This window comes from Oryctolagus cuniculus, chromosome 7 (assembly GCF_051225735.1).
Source record: "Oryctolagus cuniculus isolate XC-2025 breed Fujian yellow rabbit chromosome 7, ASM5122573v1, whole genome shotgun sequence".
In the NCBI taxonomy this organism is placed as follows: domain Eukaryota; kingdom Metazoa; phylum Chordata; class Mammalia; order Lagomorpha; family Leporidae; genus Oryctolagus; species Oryctolagus cuniculus.
This window is the reverse complement of record NC_142873.1, coordinates 56,978,803-56,997,345: the sequence shown is the minus strand read 5'-3', so window position 1 is coordinate 56,997,345 and position 18,543 is coordinate 56,978,803. Positions and strand designations below refer to the sequence as shown.

General features: G+C 43.9%; 1 protein-coding gene across 2 annotated transcripts in view; it reads left to right on the top strand.

Annotated features, from left to right (window-relative positions):
* Positions 1-1,317: 1,317 nt before the first annotated feature.
* The window catches only part of HIPK1 (homeodomain interacting protein kinase 1), a 66,363-nt gene continuing 49,137 nt past the window's right edge, over positions 1,318-18,543 (top strand). For both annotated transcript variants that reach the window (XM_089300115.1, XM_051856145.3), the window contains exons 1-2: positions 1,318-1,642; positions 15,593-16,670. In XM_089300115.1, the coding sequence (XP_089156241.1) occupies positions 15,595-16,670 (1,076 nt within the window). In that variant the 5' untranslated portion in view covers positions 1,318-1,642; positions 15,593-15,594. The remainder of the gene's footprint in view (positions 1,643-15,592; positions 16,671-18,543) is intronic.

Here is an 18,543-nt window from a genome sequence, read left to right as displayed (position 1 = left end):
AAGAGAGTCGTTCAACGCATTACACCAGGAAGCCAACCTCTCTGCCTTCTTCCTGGCTCACCAAGAAGGCATGCTCATTCACTCTTTATGTCTTGATCTTTCCCATACCAGCCCAATGTGGGGACTCTATGTTCTCTAAACACTAAGAAGGAAGCTTCTGTGAAAATAAGCAAACAAAACTGCCCCGTGGGACTGATCACTTGCTGACCCTGGTCCTCTAGGGAAACAAAGTTCCCCGTTCCCAGTAAAATGGAACTGCTCCCAGTGTTAAGCCAGGGAGAAACTCAAATGACTTCCCTTAAAAGGTACTTGAGCACATTTGACAAAAATTTTGTCTTGTTTGGTGAGAAGATGGGGGATCCAAGGAAATCAAGGATAAAAATGAGTGACATCTGAGAAACAGCTTGTCTGAATACTGTCTCGGCCGCATCTGTTCCCCTCTCAGCGAATGTGCGAATGCCCACCATGCAGGACAGTCACTCTGGAGGGCTCAGATCACTGCTGCCTCCAGCACTCATGGGATGGAAAGGAACAGATAATACCAGGCTCCCTGGAAATAAGGCCCACTTTAGGAATCAGGACATTTTACACAGCCGGCATATATCTGAATTCTACGTTTTTATTAGGATAACTCAGTTTTCATTAAGTGTCCATTTCTCAGAATGCTGGGTCCAAGGTGTTCTGTTTCTTGAACACTCAGCCTTTCTACCTTCGTATGGAGGCAAGAAAATTACTATGCTAGCGTTTGCTCACAGAACGTTTTGAGGGATTGGGTTACTCCTTCTCACCTCCTAATGCAAACAGAAGAAACCCAGGCGGTAATTGGCAGATTCCCTAAGCGGCTCCCATGTACTTGGGCGGCCTCGGGGACCGATACACGGATGTCTCACTGATGGAACGTCTCTAGATGACAACAAAACTTTGAAGTCTAAACTGAAGTAAATCCTCATAGCCAGGGAGGCTTCCCGGATAAGCATTGCCTCCCTCGCGCAGCCCAATCTGCGGGAGTCACACTAGGTGGTGATGATGTCACACTGGCTGGGATGACATTTTACAGCCGGACCCCCTACCGCTACCAGGCACCTTCAAATCACCGCGGAGCCTGCCTTCCGGGGGGGTGTGTGGGGAGTCCATTCCCCGAACTCGATCCACGCTGGCTCCCCACGGAGGCCCACCCACTCCCACTGCCACCGATACTATGCCGCCGTCCTAGAGCGGCAACTCTTCCGCACTTCCGCCTCAGTGAGTGTCATGGCGCGGGAGGGTTCCGGCGAGGCGGGGCCGACTGGGTAGGGGCGGCCGTTCGGCGCTCCTCTTGTCAGGTCTGGCGACAACGGCGGCTGCGGAGTGAGGGGCCCGGCGGTGGCCCCGGACGGCAGCGGGAGGCCGAGGAGGGAGCGCGCGGGGCTGAGGCGGCGGCGGCGGCGGCGGCGGGAAGGGGCCGGGTGGCGGAGCGGGCGGGAGGCTGAGGAGGCTCCCCCCGCTGGACCGGCACAGGGACGGCTCCGGGGGGCGGGGGCCGCGGCCCGGGCCGGCTTGTGCGGGGGGTATGATGACCCGGCGGCGGGGCCCCGGATCTCGTCTCCTCCGCCGCCTCCCCACGGCAGCCCCAGCTCGCGGCTGAGAACCAGACACACCGGCGGTGAGTGAGGGCGTCCGGGAGGGAGCTCAGGCGGGGAGCGACCTCCTCTCTCAGTTCCCCGAGGCGGGGCCGGGCCGCCCGCGGGCTCTGCTGGAACACCCGGCCTGCGGGGGGCGCCTCCCTCGAGTCCCCCTGCCCGGGACCCGGCGCGGGGTCCTGGGCCGCGGTGGAGAGCGGGAGGAGATTGGGTTCCCAGGAAAGTGGGCAGGCTCCCGGGCTGTTTTCGGGGCAACTCCCGCTGCCTCCTGCCCCTTCTTCTCCAGGGCGTGTTGTTGTCCTCAAGTGACGGGGGCCGCCCGGCGCCTCCTCAGCCGGCCGGTTTTACCCGGCTGTCGTGGCAGGTTCCCAGTGTGGGGCTTGTGCGTGTGTCTGTCACGGCTCTGCTGATCACCGCGGCTTGGGGGTTATTTGTGCGGTGTGTGGAGGGGACGGCGGCGGCGGGGTGGGTGTGGAAGCTTCTCTGTTCTCCCCGCGGATGTTCGGAGAGGTTTGCAATTTGTGAATGCTGGTGGAGCCGACGTGGGACCAGCCCACCTAATGTGTGTCTGTGCAAGGCAGAGCTGGAAGTCTGGCTCAGAGGCAAACTTCGGCCGCCTGTCGCGACTTTGAAAGCGTTAGTTTAAAAAAAAAAAAAAAAGGTTGGGAAAACAACTAAAGCTCGCGGGTCAGACGCACGGCGTTCCCGAGTCTGTGGGGGAAGAGTCCTTTTTTTGTGCCTAGCAACCAAGACCTGGGGCTTAGTCTCCGGGCGCGCTGGTCTGAGTCCAGTTTGTTGTGGTGACGAACCTTGAGCAATGGCCTGTGTTTATGCTGGGCAGCGCGCTTTCTTTCCTGTTTGGGGAGGAGAATGAGGGTGTGTGTGTGTGGGGGGGGGGGGTACGGGCGGGGAGGGCAACCCAAAGCTGCTATAAATCTTAACTCCACTTAACCACTGGTTCAAGTGTAGATAGACTCGTTTTGAGGCAGCCTTAGATGCACTTTGTTGTCTATGGGCGACACTTAGAGAATCCTCAGTATCGTATCAAAATGGTTTCATCTGTGGACTCTGGGATCTGCCCTTTATCTCATCTGTTTCTTAGGAATTTTGATGGAAACAGTAGCCTGGCTTCCTGCTCCTGATGAGTGGGGTTAAATTAAGTGGCTGATGCCCTCAGCAAAACCTACAATTTTGTTCTTGTTTGTGTAAAGCTATTTTTGATTCTTGGTTTGTAGTTTTGTCTCTGTGTGTGAGATTATAGAGAATGCAAATCATTACCAGCTTTTGTTTTTGGTTTTGTTTTCATATGGAAGCCTGAAGCTTTCTGTAAAGTATCAATAAATCTCATAAGTTTTTTTTTTATAAAAATGTACTTATTTGAAATAGTTACAGAGAGATGGAGACACAGAGGGAGAGAAATCTTCCACTTGCTGGTTCACTCCCCAGATGGCCCCAACTGTTGGAATTGGCGAGGCTGAAGTCAGAGCCAGGAGGTCCTAGTCTCCCACGTGGGTGGCAGAGGCCCAAAGACTTGGGCCATCTTCCTCTGCTTTCCCAGGCACATAGGCAGGGACTTGAATCAGAAGTGGAGCAGCTGGAACTGGAACCTGGTGCCCATATGGGATGCTGGTGCTGCAGGGGTTGGCTTTGCCTGCTAGGCTACAACGCAGGTCCCTCTAATGAGTATTTGAACCTAATCAGTATATTCAACTGGTGATTTTGAATCTTTACATCTGATGACCTTTTGTTAGAAAAGACTTATTTATTTATTTGAAAGGCAGAGTTACAAAAGAGGGAGAGAGAGATCTTCCATCTGCTGGTTCACTCCCCTAGATGGCTGCAGCAGTCAGGCACATTACCAGGGAGCTCAGTGGGAAGTGAGCAGCATCCCATATGGGATGCAGACTGAGGCATCACCCACTGTGCCACAACAAAGGCCCCTAATTATCTTCAGATTCTGTATTATATTGTTACGATGAAGTATGTCCTTGGCTTTAAGATATTGTTCCTGGCTTGAAGGATATTTTGGTAGAGTGCTTGTGGTTGGATGGTTAGAATGGGAGGAAGCCAAGCCAGTAAAGCATCTGAGGAGTAAAATGGGTAGAATTTTTTTTTTTTTTTTTTTAAGATTTATTTGAAAGAGTAACACTGAGAGAGGAGAGGCAGAGAGAGAGAGAGAGAGGTCTTCCATCCACTGGTTCACTCCCCAATTGGCTGCAGTCGCCAGAGCTGTGCCAATCCAAAGCCAGGAGCTTCTTCCCGGTCTTCCACGTGGGATCGGGAGTGGAGCAGCCATATGGGATGCCTGTTCTTCAGGCTAGGCGCTTCAGGCTAGGGCGTTAACCCGGTGCGCCACATCACTAGCCCCAAATGGTTAGATCTTACAAATGTACAAGCTCTAGTTGTCAAGTAGGTCTTTTGCTGGTGGGATCTTCATGAATAGTTTATCCTATCTCTGAACAAGTTAGTTGTATGGGTTTTTAGAGCTAGTTGATTGGTAATTGGAGATTTTAAGCCAAACAAGAGCTCCCTCCTTATAGACAAAAGAAAAAAAAAATAGGATGATCTCAAAGTTCACAGTTCTCTAAAAAATAGAATTCTTTCACTCTGGGGTTTTGTTTTTATAAGCACAGTTCCATCAGTGGTTTGTTGGTAAAAATTAGTGAGCCAAACTTGCCTTGTAAACTTCTTATATTTGGAACTTGTGCAGCTTGTTAGTTATATGTTATAACTGGCCCTTTTGTAATTTGAAGTAATTTTGCAAATGGGAGCTGCTTGATCTGCCATCTGCCCTTTTATTTTCATTTTCATAACTGTATGACAGCAATCTATATTTTTTAGGTCTTTTTTAAAACTTACTATTATTAGTTCCTTGTCAGTTTCTTCTTACATTTCATGCTGTTCTGAACACGCTATCATTTTCCTTCCAGTGCCACTTCACCAATCACTGATTTACTTTTTTAGTTCCTTTTTGTTCCTGCTTTTCATTTTAGTTGTTGAAACCCAGATCCCAAATGCCTGATTTATTTCTCTCGTGCATAATTTGGCACTTAAAAAATTTACATCCTGTTTTTGTGTTTTTCTGTCTTTTTGTGTGTATGTCATATCACTTCATTCTATGCGATACAGCAGATGAATCCCGTATACTATTACTAAATGAAGAAAAAGTAAAACATCTGGAAATCGTTGAGTGATTTCATTAATGTTCTTATGTTTAAAATAAAACACTAAGAAAAAAATTTCTGTGTTCTTGAAACGTAGGGAAATTTCATTGTAGTTCTTTTGGATTTTTTAAGGGCACCTGGTACTGTGCTTTCCCAGAGTGTTTGATGAAAAAGAACTAGAAGACCTGAATTCTTTGCCAGCATTGCTGCTCATTAGCTCTGTGTAAAACTTGTTTGGCCTTTTTGGACTCCTTTTTCTCATCTCAGAATTAGGGGCTTTTAGAATCTTTCAGGGTCCCTTTTAACTGCTAGTGTCCCTATATTTTTGGCAGTGTTTTCTGCTCTCAGCAAGTGTATTTCCTAACTCTGCACTTTCATTACTTACTTTTTCGTTTTTCCACGTCTCTTGGCATCCCGGCAGAGTTCGTCTTATTCTCCTGAAGGAGTCTCTTCCATCAGCCAAACCATTGCTAACCTTACTCGAGTCCTGTTTTCTTTTGGCCTTTGCTGTCTGATCTGACTAGGGCCCTCCTTAAGTGTTGGTGTTTCCTATTGGTATCTGCTTTGTTAGTCTAACCTTTCCTACATGTCAGAAACTCCTCGGGGTTTATTTCTTTTTATTCTAAACTTTATAGACTTTGTAGACTAGCCTATGCACATACTCCAACAGTTCCTTTTTACTGAACACAAAGGATCTACTTGTTGTTCTGTTGCTATAGATTCATCATTCCAAATCCAAGATAACTATTGAAAAGTAGCAGAAAATATCCTAGACTAGAAGGAAAGCATCACTTAGCCAGTTTGGTTAAATATTAGAAATTGGTTTAAAAGACTGGAAATTATATAGAATTGTAGAGTTACTCCACTGGTAGCTAATGCCACCTATTCCACTCTGTTTTTGCAATACCAGTTGGGGAACTGGCTTGTCATAAGTTCCATATGAAGGAAGGAAATACTGCAGGAAAGGGGGTGGGGAACTTCAATTCAAATGGTGCCTTTTGTATTGCTATATATAGGACACTGTGTGTGTGTGTGTGTGTGTACACTCTTGCAGACAAGAGACTATAATTTACATCTCTTCCATTTCTCTAATTTAGTCAGAATGACTTCTGAGATCCTCTTAAATTTATACATGAAGAGGTAGACATTTTATGGTCATTCATTCTAGCAGACATTTGGCACATGCTATATGCCAGCCATTGCAATAGATGTTAGTGATAAAAAGACAAACAGCTATGACACCCAACTCTGCCACTGAGGATTGTCCTTATGGACCTTGCAGTTTAGAAATTTTATTAAGTAATTATAAATGGTCATACTTAACCATAAAATTCAGAGAGGCCTACAAATCAGCATGTGATCTGGCCCTTGCCTGCCTCTTTGAGTGCAACATCTACTACTTTCCATTGCTGTGTTCCATAGTTCTTCTTTGGGGGGAGGGTGTGGGCAAGAATGGTCTGGTATTTATGCTGCTGTTTTTCACTGGAATGGCTTTTTTTTTTTTTTTAATATTTATTTACTTGATAGGCAGGGTTATAGAGAGAGAGAGAGAAGGAGAGACAGAGAGGAAGGTGTTCCATCCGCTGATTCACTCCCCAAATGGCTGCAATGGCTGGAGGTGGGCCGATTTGAAGCCAGGTGCCAGGAGCTTCTTCTGGGTCTCCCACGTGGTTGCAGGAGCCTGGGCACTTGGGCCATCTTCCACTGCTTTCCCAGACCATCAGCAGGGAGCTTGGATCAGAAGTAGAGCAGTTAGGACTTGAACTGGCACCCATATGGGATGCTTTGCAGGCTAACTTATTGCATCACAATGCGGCCCCCCACTGGAATGGCTTTTTTGCCACCACCTCACAGGGTCTTCCCTCATTATCATGTCATTGTGTTTTGTTTACTTCGTAGCACTTATTAGCTGCTGTTTTCTTGGGAGTGTGTGTCTGCCTGTTTCTAGTAGAATGTAAACTCTTAGGAGATAAGATATCTTGTCCATCTTGAACACTACTGTTATCTCTTGTGTCTAGAATAGTCCCTGGCAGACATAGTAGATACTCAATATATGTTTGTTAAATGAATAAGTGAAATAAACAAGTCCAAGTGTGGTAGGTACAAAGAAGTATTAGAGTATGTTATAGGAATGTTTACCAGGGAGCCTAACTTAATATGAAGTGGATTGGGGAAGATTTTTCTGAGAATGTTTGTCAGCCTAAGGCTGCTAAATAATCTAACTCGAGGAAAATAGTTTCTCTTATGTAACAGCCTGAAATCAGGGTTCCAGGTGGAAGCCAGCATTCCAGGTTGGCAGGCAGTTCTGCTCTACATGATTGTTCTGGGATCCACATTCCTTCCATCAGGTTGCATTGCCATCCCATGGGTATTGTCTCATGGTGGAAGCTGGGTCTCCATGGTTACCTGCTAGTGCAAAGGGAAGTAAGAAAGGTGTCCCATTGGGTGTGTGTGTGTGGGGGGGGACTGGAAACATAGTTTAGGCATGTATTGAAGTGGAGAGTAGATTTTGATACAAACCAGAAGCCTCTGCCACATTGAACAAGTGAGTTTTAAGTGGAGACTAGAAGGATAGTATGAGCAGAAGTTAGGAAAAGAAAAGACCATAAGGGGAAAATGAAGTTCAGCAGTTTGGAGGAACTAGGACAGGAGAAAGGAAAGCCTATTGTAGGAAGCCAGAGGAATTTACTAGTAATGGAAGAGAGTGCCTGGGGAAAAGAGCAGATGAAACAAGTCTACAAAAGTAATCATAGTCCAGATCTTGTACAAAGCCTGGTAATCCAAATTAGAGCTTTAGGGCTTTATCCTTAGGTTTTGAGTAGGAGATGGATATATATGTGTGTATGTGTGTGCATTTTTAAAAGAAATGTTCATTTTTGAAAGTGTCACTTGCAGGTGAAGAATGGAGATTAGAAAGGGGGCTTGGGAGTATAACTGGGGAAGACCACTTGGACTGTTAAGTGAGTGATTTAGAATTGTGCAGCAGGAAGAGAGAAACTATGTGGAGCAGAGAAATATTTAAGTGTTCTGGTGAAAGAATTTTCTTCCCAGACTTGTCTTGCTTTATTTTTGTAAAACATACGCTTATTCTGTATATCTAGTGTAAAAATATTCTTTATATATAATAGATTGTGGTTGAATCTTCAAAAAGTTCATGAAAAATGTATATTATGAAAAACTATACAAGGATTTCAAAATTTTTTTGTATCAAAGCAAACTTTTCTTTTTAATTCTTTTTATTTATTTGAAAGGCAGAGCAACAGAGAAGGGGGAGAAACAGAGAGTGATCTTCCATCTGCTGGTTCATTTTCCAATTGCTGCAACAGCCAGGTCTGGGCCAGGTCGAAGCCAGGAGCTGGGAACTCCATCCTGGTCTTCCTCATGGGTAGCAGGGGCCCAAGTAGTTGGGTCATCTTCCTCTGCTTTTCCAGGCACATCAGCAGGAAAGCAGGATTGGAAGCTGTGTAGTGGGCACTAGAAGCAGTACTCCAATATGGAATGGTGGAACTCCACCAATGCCTGCCCCTTCTAATTGTATTTCCTACAGACTTTTTGAAATATCCCTGAATATACATTTGTGTACATGTCAGCTGAGGGCAAGTATTTGAGAAAGAAATCAATGTGCAGTACTGATTTGAGGTTATTTAGATCACTAGTTGTTAAATTGTATCAAAGAGGCAAATACAGACAAGGAACTAAAAGCAACAGAAATTTCTTATTGTTGTGTTGAGGAAAATATGGAAGTTACGAGGACTAAGAATGAAGCATTGAAAAATTATTATCTTGATTATCACACCCAGCTGTTCCACTCGGGTTATGATATTTTAATTCTTTTGTGGTAAGATTATCAACATATAGGGCTTATAACTGTAATAAGATTACCCCTAAGGCACTCACTATATGATGTGACCCTGCCACGGAGCTGGGAAAGCTGTGAAATATGATTATTTTTGAAAGCCTTGTACTTAGCAAGACTCAATTATTAAAAAAAAAAAAGTGTTGGGGCTGGCACTGTCGTAGTGGGTAAAACTGCCACTTTCAGTGCTGGCATCCCATATGGGTGCAAGTTTGAGTCCCGGCTTCTCCACTTCTGATCCAACTGTCTGCTATGGTCTGGGAAAGCAGTAAAGATGGCTCAAGACCTTGGGATCCTGCACCCACATGGGAGACTCGGAAGAAGCTCCTGGCTCCTGGCTTTGGATTGGCCTAGCTCCTGCCATTGCAACCATTTGGGGAGTGAATCAGCAGGTGGAAGACCTCTCTCTTTCTCTCTGCCTCTGCCTCTCTAACTCTTTCAAATAAATAAAAAATAAATATTAAAAAAAATAAGTCTAAGTATTAATAGCCTTTTGTTTATAAGTTCTAGTTTGGGATTAATGCAGTTTGAAAATTTGTCATTATATTGATAATGTTAAGTTCTTGAAATGAAGAGACTTCCTTCATTGTTTGAGTTAAGAGGTGCCACAATTTCAGGAAGTCAGAAGTGACTTTTAGTTTATTGGGAACTATTCACATGTGATTTGAAAATATTTGTAATTTCCTTTTTTTTAAGGATTTATTTATTTATTTGACAGAGTTACACAGAGAGAGGAGAGGCGGGCGGTGGGGGCGTCTTTTCATCTGATGGTTCACTCCCCAATTGGCCACAATTGCCGGAGCTGCGCCGATCTGGAGCCAGGAGCTTCTTCTGGGTCTCCCACGTGGGTGCAGGAGCCCAAGGATTTGGGCCATCTTCTGCTTCTTTCCCAGGCCATAGCAGAGAGCTGGATAGGAAGTGGAGCAGCCGGGACTTGAACTGGCGCCCACAAGGGATGCTGGAGCTTCAGGCCAGGGTGTTAACCAACTGCCCCAGAGTGTCGGCTCCTGTAATTTTCTTAACTGAGTCTGATACATAGTCAGTTTTCCACAAATGTAAATTCTGTTCCATATTTTTGTTTGAGAGATTCACTGAGGAAGAGAATTGCCTTCTACTTTGCCAAAGGAAAATTTTGTGGAATATAGTATCTTCATCCTCTGTTTAGATACTACATTTTGAGTTGAATTTCAGAGTGGATTATAAATAAGAATCTGGGTGCTGGTGCTGTGGTGTAACAGGTAGAGCTGCCAGTTGCAGTGCCAGCATCCCATATGAGTGCTAATTTGAGTCCTGGCTGCTCCACTTCTGATCCAACTCCCTGCGATGGCCTGAGAAAGCAGTGGAGAATGACCCAGGTCCTTGGGCCCCTGCACCCGGGTAAGGCGTCTAGAGGAGGCTTCTAGCTCCTGGCTCAGCTCTGGCTGTTGCCTCCATCTGGGGGGTAAACCAGCAGATGGAGGACCTCTGTTTCTCTCTCTCTAGCTTTGCTTTTCAAATAAAATAAATAAATAAATCTTTTTAAAAAATCTGTTGATTTTTCTAGGCTGTTTTGATTCTGTGTTTTCTTTCTTCCTTCTGTTAGTTGAGATCAGGATGTCTCAGCCATATTGTAAAAGTCTTGGTAGTCTTTTACCATGGGAAAAATCAGTGAAATTCTGGATTGTTCTTTCTTTTTAGGTGGATTAAGTTTATTTTTATGAATAACAATATTTGTATACCAGAACATTCTGAAAAATGTTCTAGGACTTGTGCTTTTTGTAGTTTCCAATGTGAAGATTTTAGATTTAGTATTTTGCTTATTGGATAAAAAGTTGGCAATGATGTTACTTTGTTAAATGTAATAGTTTTTAAAAAAGATTTATTTATTTGAAAAGAAAGAGAAAAAGAGATCTTCCACTTGCTGGTTCCCTTCCCAAATGGCTGCAATGGCCGGGCCAAGACTGGAGCCAAGAACCTTAAATTGCACCTATGTCTCCCAACCTGGGTGGCAGGAACCCAAGTATTGGGGCCATTTTCTGCTGTTTTTCCAGATGCATTAGCAGGAAGCTGAAAGGGAACCTGAACTGGTACTCTGATTTGGGATGCTGGCATTGCAAGTGGCAATTTAACCTACTGTGCCACAATGCTGACTCCAAATGCATTTTTTTAAAAAGATTTTATTTATTTATATGACAGGTAAAGTTACAGACCGTGTGAGAGAGAGAAACAGAGAGAAAGGTCTTCCTTCCGTTGGTTCACTCCCCAAATGGCCGTGCTGTGCCGATCCGAAGCATGGAGTCAGGAGCTTCTTTCTGGTCTCCCATGCGGGTGCAGGGGCCCAGGGACCTGGGCCATCCTCCACTGCTATCTCAGGCCATAGCAGAGAGCTGGACGGAAGAGGAGCAGCCGGGACTAGAACCGCGTGCATATGGGATGCCTGCACAGCAGGCGGAGGATCAACCTACTGTGCCACCGCGCAGGCCCCTCCCCCCCAAATGCATTTTAAAGATTTTTTTTTAAACAATAAGATTAAAATAAAGATATATATATATATATATATATATAAATTGTTATTTGAAAGACAGAGTTACAGAGAAAGGGAGGGGGAGAGAGAGAAACAGAATCTTGCATCCACTGGTTCCCTCCCCAGATGGCCACAACAACCAGGACTGAGCCAGGCCGAAGCCAGGAGCCAGGAACTTCTGGGCCTCCCATGGGGGTGCAGGGTGTCAAGCACTTGGGCCATCTTCTGCTTTCCCAGGCATATTAGCAGGGATCTGGATTGGAAGTGGAGCAGCCAAGACTCAGACCGTAGCCCATATGGGATGCTGCCACTGCAGGTAGCAGTTTAACCTGTTAAGCCACAGTGCCAACCCCCAAATACAACATTTTAAGAGCATGTAGTTATAAACATAATTTTAAAACTTGGTACTATATTTCATGAATTCAGTATTATTACTGTATAACCCCCCTATTCCTAAATACTTGCTGCAAACTGCAACAGATATGGAAAACAAATTTAGGAAAGTTGTTTTTTTTGTTGTTGTTCAGCAGTTTGATACAATTTTTTTTAAGATTGATTTATTTGAAAGGCAGAGATACAGAGAGAGGAAGATCTTCCATCTGCTGGTTCATTCCCCAAATGACTGCTGTGGCCAAGGCTTGGCCAGGATGAAGCCAAGGAGCTTCATCCCCGTCTCCCAGATGGGTGCAGGGACCATCTTCCACTGCTTCCCAGGCATATTAGTAGGGGCTGGATTGGAAGTGGAGCAGCCAGGACTCTAACCTGGCCTGTATTAGATGCCAGTATCACAGGCGGTGGCTTAACTGGCTATACCACAACACTGGCCCCAATTTGGTACAATTTTAAGATAGCAAGAAATGCTTTTGCATGTATTTTATTTTTTTGCATATATTTTAATAGATAAATGTTGTAAAAGAGCTACTTGTTTTGTTTTTTCTTGTATTGTATTTGCCATTATGTCATAGGTAGAACAAGATAATTTGTGAATTTGTAGCCTCACATTTAAATTACGCAGACTTTAGCTTTTTTTTTTTTTTTTGACAGGTAGAGTTATAGATAGTGAGAGAGAAAGAGACAGAGACAAAGGTCTTCCTTCCGTTGGTTCACTCCCCTAATGGCTGCCATGGCCGGCGCTGCGCCAGTCCGAAGCCAGGAGCCAGGTGCCTCCTCCTGGTCTTCCATGCAGGTGCCGGGGCCCAAGCACCTGGGCCATCCTCCACTGCCCTCCCGGGCCACAGCAGAGAGCTGACCTGGAAGAAGAGCAACCGGGACTAGAACCCGGTACCCATATGGGATGCCAGCGCTGCAGGCAGAGGACTAACCAAATGGGCCATGGCGCCGGTCCCCTAGCATTTTTTTTTTTTTAAGATTTATTTATTTTTTATTTGAAAGAGAGAGAGAGAGAAGGAGAGGGAGAGGGAGGGAGGAAGATTGTATCCGCTGGTTCACTTCTCAGATGGCCACAATGGCCAGTGCTGGACCAGGCCGAAATCAGGAGCCAGGAGCTTCAGCCGGGTCTCTCATGTGAGTAACAGGGGCCCAAACACTTGGCCAATCTTCCGCTGCTTTTCCCAGGCCATTAGCAGGGAGCTGGATTGGAAGCAGAACAACTGGGACATGAACTGGTGCCCATATATGATGCTGGCATCTTAGGCAGTGTCTTTACAATGCTGGTCCCTGACTTCAGCTTTTAATTTATCCTTTTTTTCCCTCAAGGTTCATATAAATTATGGAAATTGTTGCTTTAGGTAAACCATATGCATGTTAGATACGAAAGGTGAGGATTTGTTCTTTTCAGTTTACTGGTCGAGTTAGATAGTTTTTAGTCATATTCAGGCACAAAGAAATGTACACATTGCTTTTCTTTTTTAAGGATTTATTATTATTTATTTGAGTCAGAGCTACAGAGAGGAGGGAGAGACAGAGATATCTTCCATTCTGCTGTTTCTCTCCCAAGGGGCCACAATGGCCAGGACTGAGCCAGGCCTAACCCAGGAGCTACATCTAGGTCTCCCACTTTGGTGGCAGGGGCCCAAGGACCTGGACCATCTTCCGTTGCTTTTCCAGGCCATTAACAGGAAGCTGGATTTGAAGTGGCACAGCCAGGGCATGAACTGGTGCCCATATGGGATGCTGGCATCACAGGTGGCAGCTTTTACCCATTATGCCACAGTGCTGGCCCCCACACATTGCTTTTTGATGTTCTGTCATGTCCTTAGTCACATTTCATTCCTCTATAGTTATGTATGTTGATTTTATGGCTAATAATATACTATATGGATTGGAGTGGTGTCTTCTGTCAGTATCTCAAGGATCACACAAATAAAGGGCAAAACATTTAAAACATAAACAAAAAACAAAAGCCAAGCTTTTGTAAATACTGCAGTTTAATTTTGAGTGGTAGAGTTCTTAGTAGATAATGAGATTTGTAGACAGGAATCATTATCCAACTGTATTAACTTTTTGTTAACCTTCAAGTATATGAAAGGAACTACTTATGAAGAAAAGAGGTTTATTTCAGCTTACAGTTTTGGAAGTTTACAGAACAGCTCAGGATGGTCCCATAGGTTTTCACATCTGGTAAGGTGAGAGGGTAGCAGAAGGATGATCACGTGGTGAGGCAGGAAGCTGAGAGATGGCACACTCTTCATCTTACCTCTGTGTGGTCTTTCCCACTTAGTGCCCCATTCTAGCAGTCTATCCAATCCTATCCCTTCCCAAAGGCCCCACCTTCAAACACTATGATCAGATCAAAACCCACCCTGACCATCAACCATTTACATTAATCTATTCACTGTTATAAGACGACTTTGGAATTTAAATATCTGCATGCAGTTGAGGATCCAAATCCTGTTTAAATTGTAACACCAACAAATACTGTCTATTGCCAGAGCGTATGGTAGGCTTCAGTGATCCAAGTGAAGAACAAGGTGAGATGGTACCTGTCCTCATGAAATTTGAACTGTAGCAAGGAATATGGCATTAAATACACAATTTCAAGTTATAGGAGACAAATAGGCTGCTGTGAGAATGCATGAGAGTGATTGTAGGGAGTGTTTGTATGGCAGAAGTGTTGGGGAACAGTTTTCCCAGCAGGAAGTCTTCAACACGTTTAGAGGATTTGGAGGTAAGAGATGATGGAGTGGCTTTCTAAGAACTAAAGAAAGGGCAGTGTGGCTGCAGTGAAGAAATCAAAGTGAGGGATGTTGGATGGCAGCCAGCCAGCAAACTTTTTTTTTTTTTTTTTTTTAAATCAGAGACCTGGTGGGTGGAGTGGCCAGGAGAGTGGCTCCAAAAGAGGCAAGAAAGCAGATGTTGGAGAGCTTTTCAGTACAGGGTGAGGGTTTGGGGCTCTCTTAACAAAGCAGTGGAAAACCTTGAGGAAAGGCAAAGAGAGGTGGTTTAGAAGATAGAACAGTTAACTCATTTGTAAAGTTTAAAAACAAAGAGACCCTGTGTGTATTTCAGTTTGGACTAGGAGGATGTAGGCATGGAGATACATAGGTGATTTGAAATACACTTTAGGAGATAAAATTGATAAGATATAGAATATATGTAGAGGAATGAACCAGGATAATTAATGTATGCCAGGCACTACCGCTTCACAAATATTAAATTGTTTAATGCTCAGAAAACCCATGAGGTAGGTATTGCTATCACCATGTATAGATGAGGAAACTGAGGCTCGTTGCCTCCCTGAGTTTTGGCTTGAGCTGTTGGCTATATAGTGGCTTCTCATCATTGAGTAGAGGCTCATAAATTTAATTTTGGAGATGCTAAATTTGAAGTGTCTGTAAGATAGTCAAGTTGCAGTATCAAATTGTGCATTTGAATGTAGAGTTTGGAATTCAAAAGAGAGAGATGTGTGGGTTAGAGATAGATTTCAGTCTCTTGCAGATGACCAATCCTGGGGACTAGTTATTGAAAAGGGGACAAGTGTAGAGGATGGGGGTGGGGATTCATATAGAATCCCAAGTCCTATGAATTTCAGATGATTGAGAATGGAGAATAGCTAGGTCGCATGTTTGTTTGGACTTTATTCTGAAAAGATACCTTTGATTTTGTCTGGACTTTATTGAACTTGAAGTTACTGTGGGATACTTAGGGACAGAAAGCTTGACTGTTCTCTCTCTTCTGTAGTTTTCTAATAACTTTTCTCTGTTCTTCAGGCGATCTCTCTAGCTTCCTCAGCATCCTCATTACTTTATTCTGGTCAGCTTATTGACGGTCCTCTTCAAATGTATGAGGCAGAGCTGAACCCTATGTTATGTATGACCTGAGCAGAGTGGATAACTTCACTTTCCTGAGTATGGGTTAAGATTGAATTAGCTTCTAAGAAGAAGGAAATGTTATTACATGTTTTGTTCATCAACTACAGGTGTTTTTGATAATAAGCTACTGCTCGTATCTCTTACCCTTGTGGTTTCATTTTTCCTTTTTTTCAATGTAGGTATGGCATCACAGCTGCAGGTGTTTTCCCCCCCATCAGTGTCGTCGAGTGCCTTCTGCAGTGCGAAGAAATTGAAAATAGAGCCCTCTGGCTGGGATGTTTCAGGACAGAGCAGCAACGACAAATATTATACCCACAGCAAAACCCTCCCAGCCACACAAGGACAAGCCAACTCCTCTCACCAGGTAGCAAATTTCAACATCCCTGCTTACGACCAAGGTCTCCTGCTCCCAGCCCCTGCAGTGGAGCATATTGTTGTAACAGCTGCTGATAGCTCAGCTAGTGCTGCTACGTCAACCTTCCAAAGCAGCCAGACCCTGACTCACAGAGGCAACGTTACTTTGCTTGAGCCATATCAAAAATGTGGATTGAAAAGAAAAAGTGAGGAAGTTGACAGCAACGGTAGCGTGCAGATCATAGAAGAACATCCCCCTCTCATGCTGCAAAACAGGACTGTGGTGGGTGCTGCTGCCACGACCACCACTGTGACCACAAAGAGTAGCAGTTCCAGCGGAGAAGGGGATTACCAACTGGTCCAGCATGAGATCCTTTGCTCTATGACCAACAGCTATGAAGTCTTGGAGTTCCTAGGCCGGGGGACATTTGGACAGGTAGCTAAATGCTGGAAGCGGAGCACGAAGGAAATTGTGGCTATTAAAATCTTGAAGAATCATCCCTCCTATGCCAGACAAGGACAGATTGAAGTGAGCATTCTTTCCCGCCTAAGCAGTGAAAATGCTGATGAGTATAATTTTGTCCGTTCTTATGAGTGCTTTCAACATAAGAATCACACCTGCCTTGTTTTTGAGATGTTGGAGCAGAACTTATATGATTTTCTAAAGCAGAACAAGTTTAGCCCACTGCCACTCAAGTACATCAGACCAATCTTGCAGCAGGTGGCCACAGCCTTGATGAAGCTCAAGAGCCTTGGTTTGATTCACGCTGACCTTAAGCCTGAAAACATAATGCTGGTTGATCCAGTTCGCCAACCCTACCGAGTGAAGGTCATTGACTTTGGTTCTGCCAGTCACGTTTCCAAAGCTGTGTGCTCAACCTACTTACAGTCACGTTACTACAGGCAAGTGGTAAATTATAAAAACCATATTTTATGTTAGAGAGCTGTTCTTATATTTAACATGTTACCTAGAGCTACATATAACAGTGAATTCATTTATTTACAGATCCTGAGATAAAAACAGTGTTTTAGCTAATTTCATTTGTGTGACATCCCTTTATGTAGCATTATCTTATTTCTGAAATTTTAGTTAGCACTAGAAAATGCTAACTCAATGTGATTTTGAAGGCTAGTTGAATTATACTAGCATCTGGGTTATTCTTTAATAGCATTATCCTTAGTTTTCACATTTTAAAAATGTTTAAGTGTTACTTATTTGTAATGAATTTAGGCATATGCTGCTGTTTTTTGCCTAGCCTCTCTTATTGGCAAATAAACTGCCTTGGGTGTAACTTGATGTAACTCTAGCAGCATTTTATTGTTTTACATTTTCTGTTTTCTATAATATAATTGAATTAGATGATTGCTGTTGTCTTTTTTCCTGTTTTAACCTTCTCATTCATGCTTTAACTTATTTAGTTATACTGGGATGACCTTGCCTTGAGTACCTTCTGTATACTTTAATGATTTGTATTTCCGTACTGATTCTTCTATTGTGATTTACCTTTTTAATATATAGTAATTAATGGGACAGTACTTAAATGCTAGTATATGCAATTTTATCTTGACAATTACCAATGGTTTTCAAATGTGCTTTTTTTTTAAAAAAAACGTGCTTTTACTTTTCACATGTAAGTATTTCAAGGAATCATAAGTTTTGGTGGTCATACTTTATTTATTTAAATATTTTATTTAGTTTGAGAGGCAGAGTTACAGAGAGAGGGAGAGACAAAGGTTTTCCATCTGCTGGTTCACTCCCCGAATGGCTGCAATGGCTGGAGCTGGGCCAATCTGGAACCAGGAGCCAGGAAGTTCTTCTGGGTCTCCCACACGGGTGCAGGGGCCCCAGCACTTGGACTACCTTCCACTGCTTTTCCTGGCCATAGCAGGGAGCTGGATTGGAAGAGGAACAACTGGGATATGAACTGGCACCCATATGGGATGCCGGTACCACAGGCAGAGGCTTAGCCCACTACGCCGCAGCACTGGCCCCAGTGGTCATACTTTAAATACAAATAATACAAATACCCAATCAATAAACAAAAAATAGACAACTGCAAAATAGTTTTTTTTAAGATTTATTTATTTATTTGAGAGAGTGGGAGTGTGTGTGTGTGGGGGGGAGGAAGCTCCTGGCTTCTGATTTTGGATCATTGCAGCTCTGGCCATTGTGACCAACTGGGGAGTGAGCCAGCAGATGGAGGACCTCTTTCTCTCTCTGCCTCTCCTTCTTTCTCTGTGTTAACTCTGATTTTCAAGTAAATAAATAAATCTTTAAAACAATAAAATGCTTCCCACATGATTTTTTTTTAATTGTGGTACAGTCTATAACGAAGTTTATTTAGCATTTTAACTGTTTGGTACCATTTGGTAGTGTTAGTTAATTTCACAATGTTATATAACCATCACCACTCTTTATTACATTCACAGTGTTATTAAAACTATCATCAGTATCTAGTCCCACATTTTTTTTAATCACACAAAGCAAATTCTGTAATTATTAGTCAATAATTCCCTGTCTCCTTTCTTCCTATACCTGATAACTTTTTTTTTTTTTTTTTTGACAGGAAGAGTTAGACAGTAAGAGAGGGGAGAGAGACAGAGAGAAAGGTCTTCCTTTTTTTTTTCCATTGGTTCACCCCCCAAATGGTCGCTATGGCTATTGCGCTGCACTGATCCGAAGCCAGGAGCCAGGTGCTTCCTCCTGGTGTCCCATGCGGGTGCAGGGCCCAAGCACTTGGGCCATCCTCCACTGCCTTCCCAGGCCATAGCAGAG